This window comes from Ursus arctos, unplaced genomic scaffold (assembly GCF_023065955.2).
Source record: "Ursus arctos isolate Adak ecotype North America unplaced genomic scaffold, UrsArc2.0 scaffold_26, whole genome shotgun sequence".
Lineage (NCBI taxonomy): Eukaryota > Metazoa > Chordata > Mammalia > Carnivora > Ursidae > Ursus > Ursus arctos.
In genome coordinates this window covers 40,195,838-40,216,858 of record NW_026622941.1, presented here as the reverse complement: position 1 = coordinate 40,216,858, position 21,021 = coordinate 40,195,838, and the positions used below count along the sequence as shown (strand labels likewise).

Here is a 21,021-nt window from a genome sequence, read left to right as displayed (position 1 = left end):
TCCACTGTGACTTTTGGTCATTAACTTATGTCCCCAAATAGATGAGGCACAGATGGAAGTATGAAGTACAAACTGAGAGGACAAGAGACAAGGCCCATTTTAACCTCTGACAGTGCTATCTGCAGGCTCATACTTCAGTCCCTTAGAAGTTCAGCAAGCCACTGGCTTCATGTAGCAGGAGGCCCTTTAAGATGGCAGGACAGGTGGGGAGAGGTCAACACAACTCTGCTGACCCCTGGCTGAACCTGCTGGATATTCTGGGCCATCCTGGCTTCTAACTGGAAACTGCTACCTGGGCTAACCCCTCGGTTTCTCTTTACCAGCTCTGTTTTTTTCCTACCTCTGGCTCAGCCTACATTTTGCCTACCTCCATCCCACTTTGCCTGTTTCAGGTCAGCTCCTTTCTTCCTTCCATTCTAATTTTCTCAAAACAAACCTGGCTTCAGTCATCTACTTGCAGCTTCTATTGAGTTTGGTTTTGTCTTCCTAAATTTTACTTCATGTGGTAAGTACACTTAATATGAGATCTATCCTCTTACCAGATTTTTAAGTGTACAGCACAATATTGTTACCTACAGGCACAGTATTGTACAAGAGATCTCTAGGCCTTATTCATCCTGCATAACTGAAACTTGCAGCCATTGATTAGCAACTCCCCCTATCACTCTCCCCCTAGTCCCTAATAACTACCATTATATTCTTTGTTTCTATGAATTTGACTATTTTAGATATCTTACATAAGTGGGGTCACGCAGTATTTGGCCTTCCGTGACTGCCTTATTTCACTTAGCAAAATGTCCTCAAGGTTCATCCACGTTGTCACATATGGCAGGATTTCCTTCTTTCTTAAAATGAATACTATTCCATTGTATATAATACCACATTTCTTTTACCTATTCAGCTGTTCAGGGGACATTTAAATTGTTTCCACATCTTGACTCTTATGATAGTGTCACAATGAACATGGGAGTGCTACTATCTCCTCAAGAACTTGATTTAAATTCTTTTGGATAAATACCCAGATATGGGATTGCTGGGTCATATGGTAGTTCTATTTTTAATTTTTGGAAGAATTTCCATAGAGGTTGCACCATTTTACATTCCTGACAGCGTACAAGGGTTCCACTTTCTCCACATCCTTGCCGACACTTGCCTTTGTTTTTGTTCTTCTATAATGGCTATCCCAACACGTGAGGTGTTATCTGATTATGGTTTTGATTTACATTTCTGTGATGGTTGGTAACATTGAGCTTCTTTTTTATATACCTGTTGCTCATTTGAATGCTTTCTTTTGGAGCAACGACTATTTAAATCCTTTGCCCATTTTTAAGTTGTTATTAGTTCTTTTGCTATTGAGTTATAGGAGTTCCTTATATACTTTGGAAATTAGTTCCTTATCGGATTTATGGTTTGCAAATATTTTCTCCCATCTGTAACCTTTTCACTCTATCAATGGATTTCATCTGCACATAAGGTGTTTAGTTTGATGTAGTCTTGTCTGTTTTTGCTTTTGTTGTCTATGCTTTTGGTGTCATATCCATGCAGTCATTGCCAAGATCTGTTTCCTCTTTTTTTTTTCTAGCTATCATACAGTTTCAGATGTTATATTTAAGTTCTTAATCCATTTTGAGCTGATTTTTGTGTAAGATAAGTGTCCACTTTCATTATTTTGCATATGAATAGCCAGTTTTCCCAGCACCATTTATTGATACTGAGATTTCAGTCAACAAATATTTATTGAGCATCTCTGGGCCGGGCATTATGGTAGGTATAGGGGATTCAAGGCTGAGAATAACATAATGGTTCCAAGCACATCCTCTGGAACCAGACTGCCTAGGTTCAAATCCTGGTACCATCATTTCTAACTGCATGACCTTGAGCATGTTACAAATTGGTTGCACCCCGATGTCCTCATATATAAAAAAGGGATAACTACGGTCTTTTTCTCACAGGACTGATGTGAAGATTGGAAAAATTAATATATGTAGTGGTCCTAGCCAGGCGTCTGGCACCCGATAAGCACTCTCGAGTGCGGGCTCTTAAGGCAAGGTCCTTGCCTCTCAAGGAGCTCACAATTTACAGTTGCTCCTATCCACCTGACCCACTTGGCAGTCAGGACCATCTTGGTCTTCTGACACTTCAAGTGACCCGTAGCTCCTGGCTACCTTTTCCTGGAACCATGGGATGAACCGGGTGCAAGTTCCTATATCACAGATTCCTTGCGTGACTCTGGGTAAGTAATTTCTACCCTCTGGATCTCACTTAAGGCACTTGTAAAGGAAAGTAGCTGGACCAAAATTGATTTCCAACATCCCAACAAACTCCTTTTTTTGGATAGCTCACGTTGAAACTATGTCAGCTTGGGCAAGTCACGTAACCTCTCTGCCTTCGTTTCCTTACCTGTAAAATGGGATAATATTACTAACCATCCCCTAGGCTGTGGCGAGGGTTCAACAAAGCAACGCAAACCCTGCTGGCAGTGCTCTCCGGGTGGACGCCAACCTTCAAACCCACCTGCCTCTGTCATTCAACGCAGGCGCGCTGCCGCCCGTGCCGCTCGCAAGCCGGTTTCCGACTTCCGGTTCCGCTGGGAGCCAGAGGCCAGACTGACTAATGGCGGCGTCCACGGAACAGGCCACCGGGGGCGTTGAAGCGGCCGCGACGGAAGAGGCACCACGAATTCTGGAACCCGGGGCAGCCCTATTTGGAAATTTCCCTCATTATTCCCGCTTCCATCCTCCAGAACAACGGCTCCGCCTCCTGCCCCCGGAGCTGCTTCGCCGGCTTTTTCCTCAGAGTTCCGAAACGAGGCCGATCCTGGGGCTCGACGTGGGGTGTAACTCTGGGGTGAGTGACGGAGGCGGGGTCGGAGGTCGGGGAGCCGGGCGGTTGGCTTCCTCCTCTTTCGCTGGGGCTTTGGTTTGGGCGTGGCATCACACCCATCACGACTTTTCAAAATGAGTTTAAAGGCGTCGCGTGGCCAACCCCGTGCTGCTGCTACCGGACCTCCAGGGTCCCGCCACCATCTGTCTTAGGAATCTTGGGGAAGAATAATTTTTAACTCCGTTCCAAATTTTTGCGTCCCCTCCCGTGCATTCGCCGCCTCACGACCAAACCTCATGTGGGAAGGGCCACCGTATTGGGGCTTCTGGCACTTGCCTCCTGTCCAGCGTGGCTGGCGACCTGGCTTCAGAGAAGGGGCTTCCGGAGACCCACCTTTGGGAGCGTAGGGTGGGGATTGGTTTACTGGGAGAGATGAGCCGGGGTGACGGAGTCATGTCTGGAATTAAGATTCGTGTGCCATATAGTGTAGGATGGACCCTGGAGCCAAGTGAATATTTACTTAAAAAGCAATACTTAAAAATTGACTGAGTACAGTGGAGAGGATTGAGAGAGAGAATGTGGATTCCTTCTGGCGGAGGAAGGCATTGCCACGTCTTCTTACCGCAATGTATCCTTAGGCGTAGAGTGATTATAGTGAAATCACATCCAGAATATGGAATGTCCCTCTGACACCTATCTGTAACTATTAGCATATCCTAGAGGAGCATTCTGACCCTATGATTGTAAATCATAGGCATGTAATAAAAAGTAAGTTGCTACTCCTGACCCTAAGTTCTTCTTTCCCCCTACACAGTGGCAACTGCTGTTTTTCATTTCTTGGGTATGCATCCTGTGTGTACTCGAGCATTTATGTATGTATAAATATTCCACCTCTTTTAGCTTTATACATAGTAGCACAGTATTTTTCACCTTTTCACTTAATAATTTGGAGGTCACTCATGTCACTACATTCTTTTTTAGCAGCTTCAAAATTGTATGGATGTACCATAATTTGTGGGGTGCTTTATTTACATTTCTAAAACTCCCAGGCTCCACTCTTAGACCTATTGATTCAGAATCTTGGGTGATTGAGCCCTTGCGTCTGTACTTTCTTTTTTTCTTTTAAGACTTTATATATTTGACAGAGAGAGAGAGCACAAGCGGGGGGAGTGACGGGCAGAGGGAGAGGGAGAAACAGGCTCCCCCCCTGAGCAGGGAGCCAGATGTGGGGCTCCATCCCAGGACCCTGGGATTATGAACTGATTCAAAGACAGACGCTTAACTGACTAAGCCACCCCAGCACCCCTGTATTTTCTTTTTTAAGCTTCTAGGATATTCTGGGAAAGGTGAATTGAGGATGGAGAGGTTGAAGAGATGTGGAGGAGGGACTGATGTGACAAAACGAGTAGTCAAACTGGCATACCCAAGATCAGATTGGAAGAGGGAGTTAGCAAAGAAATAAGTATAGAAATGGGGAGAAAATTAAGCAGCATAGTATAGGACCTTCCTATTCAAAATGTGGTCCTTGATCTACAGCATAGGTATGACTTGGACGCTTATTAGAAATACAGAATCTCAGGGGGCGCCTGCGTGACTCCGACCACTAAGAGTCCGACTCTTTTTTTTTTTTTTAAGATTTTATTTATTTATGTGACAGAGAGACAGCCAGCGAGAGAGGGAACACAGCAGAGGGAGTGGGAGAGGAAGAAGCAGGCTCATAGCGGAGGAGCCTGATGTGGGACTCGATCCCGGTACGCCAGGATCACGCCCTGAGCCGAAGGCAGACGCTTTAACGACTGCGCTACCCAGGCGCCCCAAGAGTCCGACTCTTGATCTCAGCTCAGGTCTTGATCTCAGAGTTGTGAGTTCAAGCCCCACATTGGGCTGCATGCTGGGTATGGAGCCTACTTACTTACTTACTTACTTAATTTAAAAAACCCTGGAAATACAGAATCTCAGTCCCCCCCCCACAATCAACTAAATCAGCATCCTTATTTTAATAAGATCCATAGGTGAGATGCATATCATTAATTGCTAATATGGATATTAAAATGTGAGAAGCCTGGTATAGAGGAAAGAACCTAATGTAGCCTAAATCATTCCATATACTGACTATGTGACATTGGACAAATCACTAGCCTCTGAATCATAATTTTTAAAATAACAGAATTTTTTGTGCACTATGCCACATATATAGAAGAGTGCATAAAACTTAAATTTACAATTTATGAATTATTATAATGTAGACACCTCTATGACAATTGTCCAGATCAAGAATAAAATATTGTCAGTGCCCCATGAGTCCCTTACATCACTTCCCCTGTTCATAATCCCCCCTCTCCACCCAAAGGGAACAGCTAGCCTGACTTTTATTATCATTTACTTGCTTTTCTTCATAGCTCACTATTTTTGTATCCCTAAACAACGTAGCTGAATCTTACCCATTTTTGAACTTCATATAAATGGAAGCTTGCTGTGTATTTTGTTTTGTGTCTTGCTTTTTTACTCAGCATTGTATATTTGTGAGAGTCATCCATGTTGATACGCTGAGCTGAATTCCTTCATTTGCAACTGCTATTTAGTATCCCATCTTAATATACCATTCATTTATCCATGCTACTGTTATTGGACATTAGGTGACTTCCAGCCACACTTTCTTCACCTGCACAAAGGGCATAAGTATTTTCCTTACAGGATTGTTGTACAGAGCAAGATGATACATAAAAATGCCTTGAAAAAATGGATTAGAACAACACAAATCTGAATTGGTTATAATGGTTATAGAAGTCAACATTAGAGAAAGGAGACGGTGGCTTGTTAAAGAGTCAAAAAGTTACGGAGATGGTGAAAATCACAAATCATTAGACTTGGCTAGAAGGAAGATCAGCAGTGACTTTTGGGAGTAATGGATGCAGAAGCAGAATAAATCTCAAGCGGGTGGGAAAGCATAAGCCAGGTAGTAAAACTGAGGCTGCAGAGTGAAGGCTAAATGAGGAATCTTTGGAATCCAGACTTACCCAACCACAAGTCTGAAAAGCATATTTTACTAAGATGGCACTTGCTCTGTTCCTCACCTTCCCGTTAAGGAACACTGGTTATGCCCTTGGAACTCTTTCCTCCTCCCTGGGGTCTGAGATACCTTAAAAAAGAAAAGAGAAAAAAGTGAGTTTACCAGCATATTACTTAAGCTGGAAAAGATTGCTCTCAGCTCCGTTGCTGCATTCATTTGGCTGTAACTTTCAACCATACAACCCAATGTACCATCGAAGTCAGGAAAGTGTAGAGAGGACACGTTATAGCCTGAGACCCCTGGAGGGCGCTGAGAACCTGCTCTGTGGAAAATTTCTTGGGCAACCTCCTTAGTCTAGGAGCTTCACATCCTATACGGCCAAGAGTAAGTGACAGTCCAATGGGATGATAAGAGATAGAGGTTTTTCTTCCATTCATTGGTTGAGAGCTGCAATGACAAAGCTCTTTTGGATTTCTCTAGGATCTGAGTGTGGCTCTATACAAACACTTCCTTTCCCTACGTGATGGGGAGACCTGCTCAGATGCCTCAAGAGAACTCCATCTACTCTGCTGCGACATAGATCCAGTCCTGGTGGAGCGAGCTGAAAAAGAATGCCCTTTTCCCGATGCCCTGACCTTTATCACCCTGGACTTTATGAATCAAACGACCCGGAAAGTACTCTTGAACTCTTTCTTAAGCCAGTTTGGACGTTCGGTTTTTGACATTGGCTTCTGCATGTCAGTAACCATGTGGATTCATCTGAACCATGGGGACCATGGCCTGTGGGAGTTCCTGGCCCACCTTTCCTCCCTCTGCCGCTACCTCCTTGTGGAGCCACAGCCCTGGAAGTGTTACCGGGCCGCTGCAAGGCGTCTCCGGAAGCTGGGTCTTCATGATTTTGACCACTTCCGTTCCCTTGCCATCCGAGGTGATATGGCCAAACAGATTGTGCAGATCTTGACCCAGGACCACGGCATGGAATTAGTATGCTGCTTTGGCAACACCAGCTGGGACCGAAGTCTTCTGCTCTTCAGGGCAAAACAAACCCCAGAGACTCATCCGATTCCTGAATTACTGACAGAGGAAGGGAAAGAAAGGAACAGATTAAGATTCTGGAGACAGTGAGATGGGAGGGTGGGAAGACCAGGAAAGAGATATGGAAAGGGTGTTATACTAAGAATTAAGTTAATTTTCCTTAATTCATGATTGGAAGGCAGCCTCAAAACGTGGCGGAAGCTTTTGGCAAAATGTCCAAGACGTGCAGTTGAAAGAATCAGTATCTATTTCCTACTATTTGAGTTGATCGTGGAAGAGAATATGTCTGTGGAGCGATGAGCTGGACTATCCAGATTGAGATGGCCTAGACAAAGTGGTCCTGGTTCTAGGATACGGAAGGGGCTGCTTTTAATGGTTAAGAGACTTAGGCCAGGCTAGCCTTAGAATGTATCAGTTCCATGGGCAACGTGAATCTAATCTGGCTTCTTCAGGCTTTTTCTGGACTTACTCATCCTGCCTTCAGGCAAAACCTCACAATACAATCTGGAATGAAGAGTCACTGGCGTGGCTAAAGGAGAGGGTTAATAAGAAAAACATCTTATCTTTCCAGAGCAGGTCAAATCTCCAACATGCCCAGGCTCAGCACAGCAGGTAACAGATACTGGCCAAAATGCACTGACTAGCGTTTATAAAATGTTTAAAAGATTTAAATTATGAACCCAATAGCCAGCTGGTACAAATGAAATTAATGAAGTGGAACTGTATAATTATATACAATAAAAGTGACTTGAGTATGATTGAGAATGCCCTGTGATTCTGGCATACGTAGGAAACTTCTGCTTTTAACCACTCTATCCAGGGAGGTTTCAGCTCGAGAAAAAGAACCTCACCCAAGCTCAGAATGGAAAACATACCAGAGAGTAAGTTAATTCAGGACTTTTTTTGTTAGCGTTCTCTGCCAAAGCATGCCAGTACGGGGGCAGGACTATGTGCAGGGAAGCAGCATAAAATGCAGTCTACGATTGGATGACTTTAGCATTAATGCTATGGGATAGGTGTCACTGATGTTTGTCAGGTTTTGACACCTGTGAGTTGAGTCCAAGGGAAAGTAGAAGATGGAGAAAGATTTGTTTGGTGGAGAGAAGATGAGAAAACAAAATATACCTAGCTAAGAAGGGAGACTAGATTGATGAGCTTCAAATTCCTTAAGATCCTATTATTTTCTGAAGTTATAGAAGGAGGAATAGGGAATAAGAGAGTCTGAACCACCAGTTAGACGTTGGACCTCTTGATGGAGAAGTTTGTAAAAGTTCCTGCTAGAGAATTTCAGCTTTATGCGTGAGAGAGCAAAAACTAGCTCAGTCCCTAAACGATAGGAGAACGGAACCTAAACCCTCATTTAGGAAAACCAATTTTTCTATTTTGCGCAGGATAATTATGTGGTTGGTGCCATTTCCAATCTCAGACTCCAGTACTACTTTTCAATCTTTTTATATTCCTGCCCCTGATCACTTTCATCCTAGTGACTCTTGTAAGACTTTTACCCTTCTGCAGGTTCTTGACTCTATCCCTGCTCCATTAAAGTATGCAGATGACCAACCAGTGCCATTCTTGTTTGCATGTCAGGAAGTCTTTTCTTGCCCTCAGTCTTAAACCCCTTCATCTTCCCTCCTTTTTACTTCTGAACTTTCCCAGTGAGCTTTCACCCAAATAACCTCTGCCCAAATTCCTGATCCCAACCTCTACTACCTCTCCCCAACTGCTTTATTGAGGATCCCCTTGGTGTCTCCTTGGCCTCATTAACTCCTTCCTGTCCACCTGCCAACATGCTCAGTTCTCTCTCATCTTCAAGACCACCAGCTTTTCCTCTGTTCAGTCTCCCTTCAAGTTTATTCAATCTCTCCTCACCAAACATGAGCAAAGCCCTTAAAAGAATAGACCCCACAGCCTCTGCTCTCTCATTTCCCATTTATGAATGACCCCTGAATGCCAAATCCTGAGGCTTCTTCTTCAGTCTTCCTCCTGGGTCATGGCACTATTCAGTACTATTGACCCCTTCTTTGAACTGCTCTTCCTTGGTTTCCTCACCATGCCCTTCTCCCTTTATTCTCTTCCTATCTCTTAGTTGTTCTCTACTCTTGAAGCAGTTAGTTCAAATTTTAGTTGAACTTAAGTTACCTGGAGAGTCCTGGACTCATCTCCAGAAACAGTGATTCAGGTTAGGAATGGGGCCTGGGAATCGGTTTGGTTTGATTAGATTTTGTTTTCTGTATTTTTTTTATCGTGGTAAAATGTATATGACATAAAATTTACCATTTTAACTGTTTTTAAGTGTACAATTCCGTGGCATTAAATACATTCACAATGAGGAATCGGTTTTTTGTTAAAAAAAACCCCAGGTGACTCTGTTGCAAACCAAAATAGAGCACCGATTGCTTAGGGTTCCTTAGGGTCCATCCAGTCCTCTTCTACATATTTTTCCTCGGGTGAGTTCCTCCACTCCCATGCCTTTAGCAACCACCTATATGCTAATATACTGGCTAATATACCCAAATATACTGGTGACCCCACCTCCACAGTTGTAGCTTAATATTTTTCCTGTTTCGTAGTCATATTGCCCTAGATAGTTCTTAGTCACCTCAGAGTCAGCATATCCCAAAGCAAACTCATTACCCTCATTCCAAACCTAATCCTATCTGTTGTTGCCATCCACCCGTCGTTCCTCATTTATGTTCCCCACATTGACAAAGTCCAGTAAATTCTGCCAATAACACGTAAGTCCCATTTATTCCATGTGGCTGGTACCTACCAGGTATTTCTGTATTAAGTCATCGATCCTCTAAACCCTACCGCCAGTGTTCCCTTCATCAAGTATCTACTTATGCTAGTTATTATGCTTAAAAACCTTCAGTGGTTTCGTAGTGCCTAGAGCCCTGTCCTTTATCCAGTGCCTAAACCAATGTTGTTCAATAGTAGCCACTTGCTATTTAAATTAAGTAAAATGAAATAAAATTTGAAGTTCAGCTTCTCAGTCATACTAGCCACATTGCAGGTGTTCAATAGCCACATGTGACTAGTGGCTGCCTTATTAGCACAGATTTAGACCATTTCCATCACCGCAGAAAGGTGTGTTGAACGGCACTGGTCTTCATGTTTTTCCTCCACACACCAGTCACACTGAAGTCACCTACCACCCTGTCAGACTTGCCATGTCCTTTCATTCCTCTGAGACGTAGCACAAACTCCCTCTATTTCCCTTCTTTCTCCCCCAGCGCTACGACCTTGCAGCCTGGTTGAACTGTTTGTCCTAAAAGATGGCTCAGATGTTACATTTTGTCAGAAATCTTCCCCCAACCCCTGTAGCACTTTGCATTTGTTCTTACAATCTAGTGAGGACTTTGCGTGGAAGCCTCTATTACAGTATTTATCTCATCATACTATAATTACTTATATGGCTCTGGCCCCGCACCATAAGACTGATGTCCTCAAGTCTAACTTATCTTTGTACGTTGAGGCCTAGCACAATGGCTGACACGTGGCAGGCAGCTGAGAAGTACTTGCTGAATTAATATATGAATGAACAAAAGAGAAGTGTACCTGAATTGAGAAGAAAAGGGAGATCTATGATTGGACAGAAGATTGCCCAGGAAACTGAAATGGGGAGAAATTAGAAAATTGAGAGAGAGATAAGCTTAGCCTTTGGCATGGAAGTTTGAGGTATATTTTCTCAAACATATCTTTGCAATAAAAGGTCCATTTTGGGGTGCCTGGGCGGCTCAGTTAAGCATCTGACTTCGGGTCAGGTCATGATCCCAGCGTCCTGGGACTGAGCCCCCATGTTGGGCTCTGTAGGCAGTGGGGAGTTGGCTCCTCCCTCTCACTCTGCCCTCCCTGTTCGTGTTCTCTGTCTCTCTCTCAAATAAAATTTTAAAAAATAAAAATGAAAAATAAATGTCCATTTCAAGGCCTGGGCTATTGGTGGTTTGGTATAGGACAGCAAGGCTAGATATAAAAATTTGGAAGCTGTTCATATACAGTGATTGAGGTTTAAAGAGTAGTAAATTCCAAAAATACATAGATATGATGAGAGGACCAGGTCCTAGGTCTGAGGGCTGCCAGCTGTTATTGAGTGAAGGGGGAAGGAGGAACCAAAAGAGGTCTGGTTAGAAACAGAAGAAAAGGGAAAAAAGAGATAATAATATAGCACCATGTGCCAGACAACATAACAAAGCCAAAGCAGAGCTGGGGTTTGAACCTAGGCAGTGCAGTGGCAGAGGCTGGGCCTTAGCAACCATGCCTCGAGATGCCACAGAAATCCAAGACTGGGAAGAGACTCCAGGAAGCCAGTGTAAAAGAGCATGAGCTTTGGAGTTACGGTGCTCCCTCAAGGTATGTGTTCAAACGTGAGAATAGGAGACGTAGCCAGGCCACTCTTGGCTATTCCAGATATTCTTAGAAATCCCCTCAGAGAAGTCAGGCCTAACTCTAGGTTGAGTACCTCAGTAGCACCCCTGGTGCTGCCTACCGTCTAAACAGGTCTGGCCCTCCTGAGTGTTTTGGAAAAGCAGGTGGCAGCTACATAGAGCAGACATAGACACCCCTAAGTCTCTCTCAGTCCTAACTACCTTCTAACTGTACCTTTGACTTGCCAGCTACCCTAACCTGCCCCTGAATTCCCGAAATTCTCAATCTACCCCAAACTTTGATCCCTGAGTTAGGACCTCCTAAAAGTGAGTTTCAGTCTGTTTCATGCTTAGGGGGTAGGGATGCCAAGGTCACCTCCAGGATGCATTAAGATCCAGAGACCAGGCAGATCCTTCTCAGCCCCATGAGATCAAGTGCAGTGGAAAGAATCAGGTTTGGAATCGAGATGTCAGTAACTCATTGCAGGACCACCCTGTTCAAGTCACTTAACCTCTCTGAACCTCAGTTTACTCATCGGTACAACTGAAATCACAAGACCTTCCTTTTCTTATGCCCAAATGAATTGGAGGGTGGACAGGTATTAAACAACAACAAGGTGCTGTGACACTCTGTAAGCATGCCACAGACTACAACTGTGTTTGTTAGATTAAAGGCTCATGAGAAAAACATCTCTGTAGAAAACATGCATCTCACTATCTCTAATAATTTGTTTTCTAGGACAAGGAAGTAATGATGAGTTCAGCTTCGGCACTACAGAGCATTTTAAAGGAAGCAATGCTGGGAGGGAATGATTGTTGCTAATGGAAATGAGGCCAGTTCATGATGGTCTCAGAGTGATCACAGTGTTTACAGATGTGACTTTACCTACTTCTCTGTAAATCTTAAGGATACTTTGAAACTTTGTGACTCTGCTGCTGGTTCTCTCTGCCTTCACCAGGGCAGTGCAAAGAAATGTATATAAGGCTGTGGCAGGTTGAATAATGGTCCCCCAAGATGTTTGCATCCCAATCTCTGGAACTTGTGAATGCTACCTTGGATAGCAAAAGGGACTTTGTAGATGTGTACAGATGTGTAGATATATAGATTAAGGGTTACAGATTTTGAAATTGAAAGATTAATCTGGATTATCAGGATGGACCCTAAATGTAATCACAAGTGTCCTTATAAGAGGGAGGCAAAGGGAGATTTGACCATAGCAGAAGAGAGAATGATAGAAGCAGGAGGCTGGAGTGATGTGAGGAAGGGTTGTGAGCCAAGAAATGCAGTTAGAAAAGCCAAGGAAATGGATTCTCCCCCGAAGCCTCCAGAAGGAATGCAGCCCTGCCAACACCTTAATTTTAGACTTCTGACCTCCATCCCTGTAAGAAAATAAATTTGTGTTGTTTTTAAACCAATAAGTTTGTAATAATTTGTTAGGAACAGGAACAGGAAACTAATACAGGGGCTCGGACTACAATGAGACTAGACTACAAGCCAAGTGGCACCTGTCCCAAATAACTCCTTGATGGCAGAAAATGGCCCCAGTGACCAAAGGGATAGGCAGGGGCTCCATCTACACGGTTAACTGAGGACTCCTCAGTCACTAAAACCTTTGGGAGATGCTTCAGCATCTGAACCTGACCTCTTCTGTCGGCTGAGCAGTTACCTAATCTGTTGCAAGGAACCGTTGTATTTGAGGTCTGTAGCGGTTAGTTTCAAAGAAGAGCTAGAGTGTTCATAATGTTGAGGCCCTGCAACCCTGAAGGTGTTGATTGCATACTGGCTTATGAGAGCCTTTGGAGACACTGAGAATATCTTTGGCTCTAAGAAATCGTCTTACTTATCCTCAAATCAGCATAATTTAGGAGCCAGCACTAAGCATGATGAGCCTTCTTGAGGGACAAGAATAGACAACGGGGGGCGCCTGGGTGGCACAGCGGTTAAGCGTCTGCCTTCGGCTCAGGGCGTGATCCCGGCGTTGTGGGATCGAGCCCCACATCAGGCTCCTCTGCTATGAGCCTGCTTCCTCTCCCACTCCCCCTGCTTGTGTTCCCTCTCTCGTTGGCTGCCTCTATCTCTGTCAAATAAATAAATAAAATCTTAAAAAAAAAAAAAAAGAATAGACAACAGTCCTGGATATACTTTAACTTAAAATATATATATGTATGTGTATATACATATAACATGTATATATATGTAAATCCAGTATTTTAAAAAATGATCATTTCAACATTTAGTCAGTATACAAATTATTAATGAGATATATGTTACATTATTTTTTTTTCCATCTTCAAAATCTGATGTGTATTTTAACTTGCAGCTCGTCTCAATCTGGACCCCCCATATTTCAGATGCTCATTAGCTACATGTGGCCAATGTATACACTTCTGTGGCAAATCAAGAAGTATTTTATCAAATTCCTTTCATATACCCAGTGTGCTTTTAGCTGCTTTCGGGAGGTGGGGTAGGGAAAAGTAGATTAAAGAATACTGGACTTCCAAAGGTTAGATTTTATTTCATTCAGCAAATATGTTAAAGTTGAGAAAAGGAGAGGCTCCAACAGGCAGCACGTTATCATGTGAGCTTTAAGCAAAGGAAAAATCTCTGTGGGCTACAATAGGCATGGAAGACTTTCTAGAGGATACGGGATTTGAGCTGTTCCTGAAAGGAATATAGCTTTTGCAATATGGACACGGGGAAAGGAGCATGCCCTGTGAGCCTGGAGAAGGGAACCTTTCAGCAAAGGTGCAAAGGAATGGGTGTTGTGTACGTTGAGAACAGATAGGACTAGCTGGTCTATAATGGAGATGTCATTCTGAGCAGTAGTGAGAAATAACAGTGGCCTTCACATTTAAGTAGATTTTGGATGAAATGTTTAAAGTAAAAAGAAAACCCATAAACATACCAGAGGAAAAATGTTTAAAAAAAAGGTACTTTTTTAAAAAAAAGCATAAAAGCCATCAGGGAAAAGACTGATAAATCTGACTACCTATGGCAAAGGAAAAAGAAAACCCAGTAAAGTCAGAAGACACACTACCAACTAGGAAAACAATTTGCAATACATGTGACAGACGAAGGGTGAATTTCATCATAACACAACTCGTACACGTCTTTTAGAAAAAGACATTCACAAAAAACGATAATGGCAGATAAACACCTGAAAACTTGTTTAATCTTACTAGTTACATGCAAATAAAAATAATGCAAGAATATTTCAGCACAAATTTTTTAAACAGTGATGGTGAGAATGTGGGAAGATAGGTATTCTTACACCCTGTTAGTGGGAATGGTAAATTAGTATGACCATAGGAAGGCAGTTTGTCAATATTTATCAAAACGTACACTGCACACACCCAGGAATTCCACGGCTAGGAATTTATTCTGTGGATATACTCACATACATATGCAAGGATGTATGTACAATGTTATCCATTACAGTTGTCTGATAAAGTGAGAAGCTGGCAATAATCTAAATGCCTATCAGTAGGAAACAAATAATATGGTGCAGCCATAAATGGATTACTATGCAATTGTTAAAAAGAACAAGATAGATCTATCTGTTAAAATAGAAAGGTCTCTGAGATATTTTAAGTGCAAGAAGTAAGGTGCAGAAAAGTATGAATGGTAAGATTCCACTTTTGTACCTTTTAAAAAGAATATATACATAGGAGGTAATAAAACATCTAAAAATGAAAAATCAAAGAATAGTATGAGCATATTTAGTTATATTGAAGAATCAGCCAGAAAGTTAAAATGGCTCATTATTAGAAGTGGGAAATGGAGCACATAATTGCTCTTGTGTTATTTGATTTGTTAACCATATGTACATAATGCTTTTTAAAAATAATTTTAAATAAGTTTTAAAATTTAAGCAGTATCTTTCTAAAAATAGCTTTCTTTTTTTTTTTTTTTTTTAAAGATTTTATTTATTTATTTGACAGAGAGACAGCCAGCGAGAGAGGGAACACAGGCAGAGGGAGTGGGAGAGGAAGAAGCAGGCTCCCAGCAGAGGAGCCTGATGTGGGGCTCGATCCCAGGGCTCTGGGATCACGCCCTGAGCCGAAGGCAGATGTTTAAGGACTGAGCCACTCAGGTGACCCTAAAAATAGCTTTCTAAAAGAGTTCTCATCCCCACCCACCTGCCTAACTTTTCCCTCACAGCGTAGTCAAAATTCTTGAAAAATCTTTAAATACTTCTTGTCTCCATTCCTTACTTTCTACATCTTTCTCACCCCTTCAAAATTTGGTTTTGCCAAAGTCACCAATGATGTGGCTAAAGTCAGCAGGTATGTCTCAGTCCTGATCCAGCCTGACGTTAGTAATATCAGGAACTTTTTTTTTTTTTTTTTTTTTGGAAACCCCTTGGGCTCTGGTGACAGCACTTAGCCAGTTGTCTTCCTCCTTCTGTAGAGACCCCTCTCTAATGTTGCTGTTCCTTAGGGTTCTGTTCCAGTAGCTCTTTCCTCACATGATCTCCACTCCATGGCTTCAGTTACCACCTATGTTCTGATGTTCTCAAGCCTCACAAATCTCTTATCTCTAGTCCAGATCTCTCTCCTGAGCTTTAGAATTACTTATCCAACAGCATTTTACATTAATACTTTCCAACCTTTTCCATATCATGGCATATATAAAGCATGATAGTATTTTCATGGCAACAAACCTTACCAAGACTGCTGTCTTTCCCAGGAAGTTCGTGCTGCCCTGAGGGTTGAGAAAATACACAGCACATCTGTAACCTCTTGAGACACCACCGTTGGGACGCTCTTACCTCCTGGATAGACATTTCCGCTGGGACATCCCCCAGGCATTTCAATGTTAACATGTTTGGAAGTGAGCATTATCATCTCCCAAAACTGCTCTTCCTCCAGTGTTTTCCATTCAGTGAGTGGCCCTACCATCTGCAAGTTACCGAGTCCAGAAGTCTTGCCCTAGCTCTCTGCTTCCCTCCCCTTCCAGTCCCAAGACCTGCTGACTCTGGTACTCTATTTCTTGAGGTGACCTCCTCTCCATCACCACTCACTTTCCCAGTACGGAGTCCATCATTTCCCATTTTTTCCCCTCAATTACTACAAAAACTTCCTGTTCTCTGACTTTAATCTTCCTCTCCCTAAACCGTTCTCCACATTGCAACCACAGTAATCTTTCTAAAATGCAGTTCTGATGATGCCAACCCCCTGCTTAAAACCATTCGAAGGACTGACGTGAGCAGTGATCTGCCGGTCACTCGTCAGCACCATGTGCACCATTAGACTCTGCTACCAAACGGTTTATTACCAGCAGCTTATAGCAACTAAAAGCCTAAGAGACCTGTTTTACAACACAGACAACTCATAAAGAACAATATGTGATGGGGCACCTGGGTGGCTCAGTCAGTTGAGCATCCAACTTTTGGTTTCAGCTCAGCTCATGATCTCAGGGTTGTAAAATTGAGCCCCACGTCAGGCTCTGAGCTCAGCTGGGAGTCTGCTTCAGAGTCTCTTCCCTCTCCCTCTCTCTCTAAAATAAATAAACAAATCTGTAAAAAAAAAAAAAATACATGATGAATGGTATATTACAAGGGTAGAAAACCAACTATAGGACTTCTATATAATTTTTAATAATTTAAGTGACTAATACCACTGAGGAATGAAAGCGTCTTAAGCCCCATCAGAGACAGAAAGCGATCATGGGGTAATAGTAGTTATACTTCTTTAACCTCCTGTCAGTGAAAATGAAGCTTTATTAAGTCTAGAGAATCTGCCAAAATCTGAATGCCTAAACTTTCAAGTGTACAAGAGCCTTTGAGTAAGGAGGGCAGATACTTGCGCTGACAAGTGCAAATGTTCTGGCTGTGTTTTTTTTTTTAATGGTAAACATCTAAATGAAAGGTAAAAAAAATCCAGATGGTCTGTTTATTTCCCAAAATTTAGTTATTTGGAAACATCCCAAAATAGTTAGAAATGCTTTGCATACTATAAGGTTTTTCTACCCTGTGCTTTTGGAATGCAGTAGATACATGGAGTCTTACTGGATTTGTAAGCCCTATGAGGAAAGGATCATGTCTAATTTTTGGTGTAAACCCAGGACTAGCCCACTGATCCCTATTTGATAAATATTGGCTGACTGAATGAATTAAGAATCAATGCTGCAAGATTCCAGAAATGCCACTAACATCAAGCTCTCTAAAGACTCCACCAAAAAACTATTAGAATATGGTGGCTCAGTCGGTTAAGCGGCTGCCTGCCGCTCAGGTCATGATCCCAGGAGCCTGGAATCCAGCTGGCATCCAGCTCCTCGCTCAGCAGGGAGCCTGCTTCTCCCTCTCCCTCTGCCTGCTGCTCCCCTTGCTTGTGCTCTCTCTCTCTCTCTGTCAACTAAGTAAAATCTTTAAACAAAAACAAACAAAAAAAACATTAGAATAAATGACTAATGGGGCACCTGGATGGCTCAGTCAGTTAAGCATCTGACTTTGCCTCTGGTTGTGGTCTCTTGTAGTCTTGGGGTCTTGGGATCAAGCCCCTTGTCTGGCTGCATGCCCAGGGGGAGTCTGCTTGTCCTTCTGCCTCTGCCCCTCCCCCACTCGTGCTCTCTCTGTCTCTCTCTCAAATAAATAAATAAAATCTTAAAAAAGAAAAAAAGGATAAATGACAAACAAATCCAGTAAAGTTGCAGGAGACACACTTAATATACAGAAATCTATTATGTTTCTATAATGCTAATAACAGACTATCAGAAAGAAAAATTAAGAAAACAGTCTCATTCACAATTACATCAAAAAGAATAAAATACCTAGAAATAAATTTAACTGAGGAAGTGAAAGACCTATTTTCTGAAAACTATAACTCATAGATGAAATTGAAGAAGACACAAATAAATGGAAAGATACACCCTGCTTATGGATTGGAAGAATTAATATTGTTAAAATGCTCATATTAGCCAAAGCAACCTACAGATTCAATGCAAACCCTATCAAAATACCAATGACATTTTTCACAGAAATAGAACAAATAATCCTAAAATTTGTATGGAACCACAAAATACCCCAATAGCCAAAGCAATTTTGAGAAAGAAGAACAAAGTTGGAAGCATCACCCTCCCTCCTCCCTGATTTCAAACCATACTACAAAGCTGCAGTAATCAAAACTGAATGGTACTGGCACAAAACAGATACAAAGGCCAATGGAACAGAATTGAAAACCTAGAAATAAATCCACATACATATGATCAATTAATCTACAACAAAGGAAGCAAGAATATACAAGAGGGAAAAGACCATCTCTTCAATAAATGGTGTTGGTAAATTGTGCGATTTTATGCAAAAGAATGAAATAACCGCTATCTTAACATCATACACAAAAATCAACTCAAAATGGATTAAAGACTTGAATGTAAGACCTGAAGCCATAAAAGTCCCCAAAGAAAACATAAGCAATGAGTTCCCTGACATCAGTCTGACCAACATGTTTTGGGATCTGACTCCACAGACAAGGGCAACAAAAGCAAAAAAATAAACAAATGGGACTACATCAAACTAAAAACCTTTTTCCACAGCAGAGCAAGCTCTCAGAAAAAACAAAAGGCAACTTATTGAGTGGAAGAAAATATTTGCAAATCATATATGTGATAAGGGGCTAATTTCTAAAATATATAAAGAATAGCAGGGGCGCCTGGGTGGCTCGGTTGGTTGAGTGTCTGCCTTCAGCTGGGGTCGTGGTCTCAGGGTCTTGAGATCGAGTTCCGCGTTAGGCTCCCTGTTCAGCAGGGAGTCAGCTTCTCTCTCTCTCCCTCTGCAGTTCCCTCTGCTGCTCCCCCTACTCGTGCTCTCTCTCAAATAAATAAATAAAATCTTAAAAAAAAGAATAGCCAAAACAAAAAAATCTGATTTAAAATTGGCAGAAGGGGGCGGAGCAAAAAATAAATAAAAAATAAAATGGGCAGATGGTCTGAGTGGACATTTTTCCGAAGACATACTAATGGCCAACAAGCACATGAAAAGATGCTGGATATCACCTAACCATCATGGAAATGCACATCAAAACGCCAATAAGCTATCACCTCACAGAATGGCTATTATAAAAAAAAAATAAATAACAAGTGTTGGGGCACCTGGGTGGCTCAGTCGGTTAAGCGTCTGCCTTTGGCTCAGGTCATGAGCTCACGGTCCTGGGATCAATCCCCACATTGGGCTCCCCACTCAGTGGGAAGTCTGCTTGTCCCTCAGCCTCTGCCCTTACCCCTGCTCGTGCTCTCTCTCTCTCAAATAACTAAATTAAATCTTAAAAAAAAAAAATAACAAGTGTTGACAAAGATGTGGAGAAAAGCGAACACTTGTGCACTGTTGGTGAGAATGTAAATTGGTGCAGCCACTATGGAGAACAGTATGGAAGTTACTCAAGAAATTAAAAAGAACTAGCATATGATCCAGCCATTCCACTCTGGGTTTTTATTCCAGGAAAACCAAAACACCCCCATGTTCACTGTAGCATTATTTACAATAGGCAAGATATGGAAAAACCCAAGTGTCCATGAATAAATGAGTGGATAAATAAGATGTGGGTGTGTGTGTGTATACATACATATACGTATAGTACATATGTACATACGATGGTATACTACTCAGCCATAAATCAGAATGAAATCCTGCCGTTTGCAGCAATATGGATGGACCTTGAGGATATTATGCTAAGTGAAGTAAGTTAGAAAAAGACAAATACCCTATGATTTCACTTACATATGAATCTGAAAAACAAACAAAACCAGACATATAGATACAGAGAACAGACTGATGGTTGCCAGAAAAGAGGAGGGTAGGAGGGTGGGCAATATGTGTGAAGGGAATCAAGAGGTTGAAACTCCCAATTATAAAATAAGTCATGGGGACGTATTTTACAACATGGGGAATATGGTCAATAATATTGTATTAACTTTGGTGACACATGGTAACTAGACTTATGGCGATCATTTTGCAATGTATATAAATGTTGAGTCACTATGTTGTACACCTGAAACTAATATGATATTGTATTTTAATAATAATATTTCAATTAAAAAAAATAAGGTGAGCTTTCTCAGAAATGAAAACATGTTCACGGAGAGATTTGCACAAGAATAGAACAGCCTTATTCTAATAGCCCCAAAACTGGAAACATCCAAATATACATCAACTGGGGAATGGATAAACGAATTGTGGTATATTCATACAATGAAATGGTACTCGTTACTAAAAAAGAATAGATTGACATTAGTCAAAAACATTACTAAGCTAAAGAATATAGACAGAAAAAAGTGCATACTATTTGATTACACTTACGTGAAATCCAAGAACAGACAAAACTCTGGTGATGGACTTCAGGAGGTTACAGGGGGTGGGTGGTGGTAGGTGCAGGGCAGTTAACAATAAATACAAATGGGCATGAGGGAATTTTCTGGGGTGATGTCTCACTATCTTGTTTTGGGTGTTATACAGGTGTATATTATTGTTGAAATTCACCAAATAGAACACCCAAGATCTGTGCATTTTATTGTATGTTAAGGATAAACCAATCAATAAAATTTGTTTTAAACCCAAGGTGAGAGAGCTGGTGGGAATAACCATCAGGAGGTCTTTTAGCTCCAGTATAATAACTGACCTCAGGCACTCATTTCTATGCTCAAGACCCCAAAATGAGTTATCACTTATCCTGTCAAATCCATACCCTCATTCTGATCTCCTCCATACAAAACCTCTTCCACTACTTCCACTCCCCACCCAGCCAAGGTGATCTGCTCACTGTCCCAGGCAGCTAATTTGCTCTTTCCTGAGTCTG

At 41.9% G+C, this 21,021-nt stretch overlaps 1 protein-coding gene and 1 long non-coding RNA gene across 6 annotated transcripts in view; one reads left to right on the top strand and one right to left on the bottom strand.

Moving 5' to 3' along the window:
- The window catches only part of LOC113257639 (uncharacterized), a 33,887-nt gene that overhangs the window by 11,887 nt on the left and 979 nt on the right, over positions 1 to 21,021 (bottom strand). The window contains exons 2-3 of one of the 3 annotated variants that reach the window (XR_007189440.2): positions 6,689 to 6,907; positions 5,898 to 5,962 (exon numbers count right to left, since the gene is read on the bottom strand). This is a non-coding gene — a long non-coding RNA (uncharacterized LOC113257639). Of the gene's footprint in view, positions 1 to 104; positions 2,725 to 5,897; positions 5,963 to 6,688; positions 6,908 to 21,021 lie in introns of those variants that run through there. The other 2 variants (XR_008961565.1, XR_003317005.4) reach the window with 2 other exon arrangements.
- BCDIN3D (BCDIN3 domain containing RNA methyltransferase) lies at positions 2,569 to 20,783 on the top strand. Of its 3 annotated transcripts, none has more exons than XR_008961564.1 (3): positions 2,569 to 2,847; positions 6,314 to 7,480; positions 15,923 to 20,783. XR_008961564.1 is itself a non-coding variant. In XM_026501920.4 (2 exons), exons 1-2 carry the CDS (start codon positions 2,614 to 2,616, stop codon positions 6,956 to 6,958), a joined length of 879 nt encoding a protein of 292 aa, XP_026357705.2. In that variant the 5' UTR covers positions 2,569 to 2,613; the 3' UTR covers positions 6,959 to 9,194. The 3 variants fall into 3 exon arrangements, 1 of the variants encoding a protein (XP_026357705.2); XR_007189439.2 differs by lacking the exon at positions 15,923 to 20,783 and adding an exon at positions 11,972 to 15,043; XM_026501920.4 differs by lacking the exon at positions 15,923 to 20,783 and having other exon boundaries at positions 6,314 to 9,194.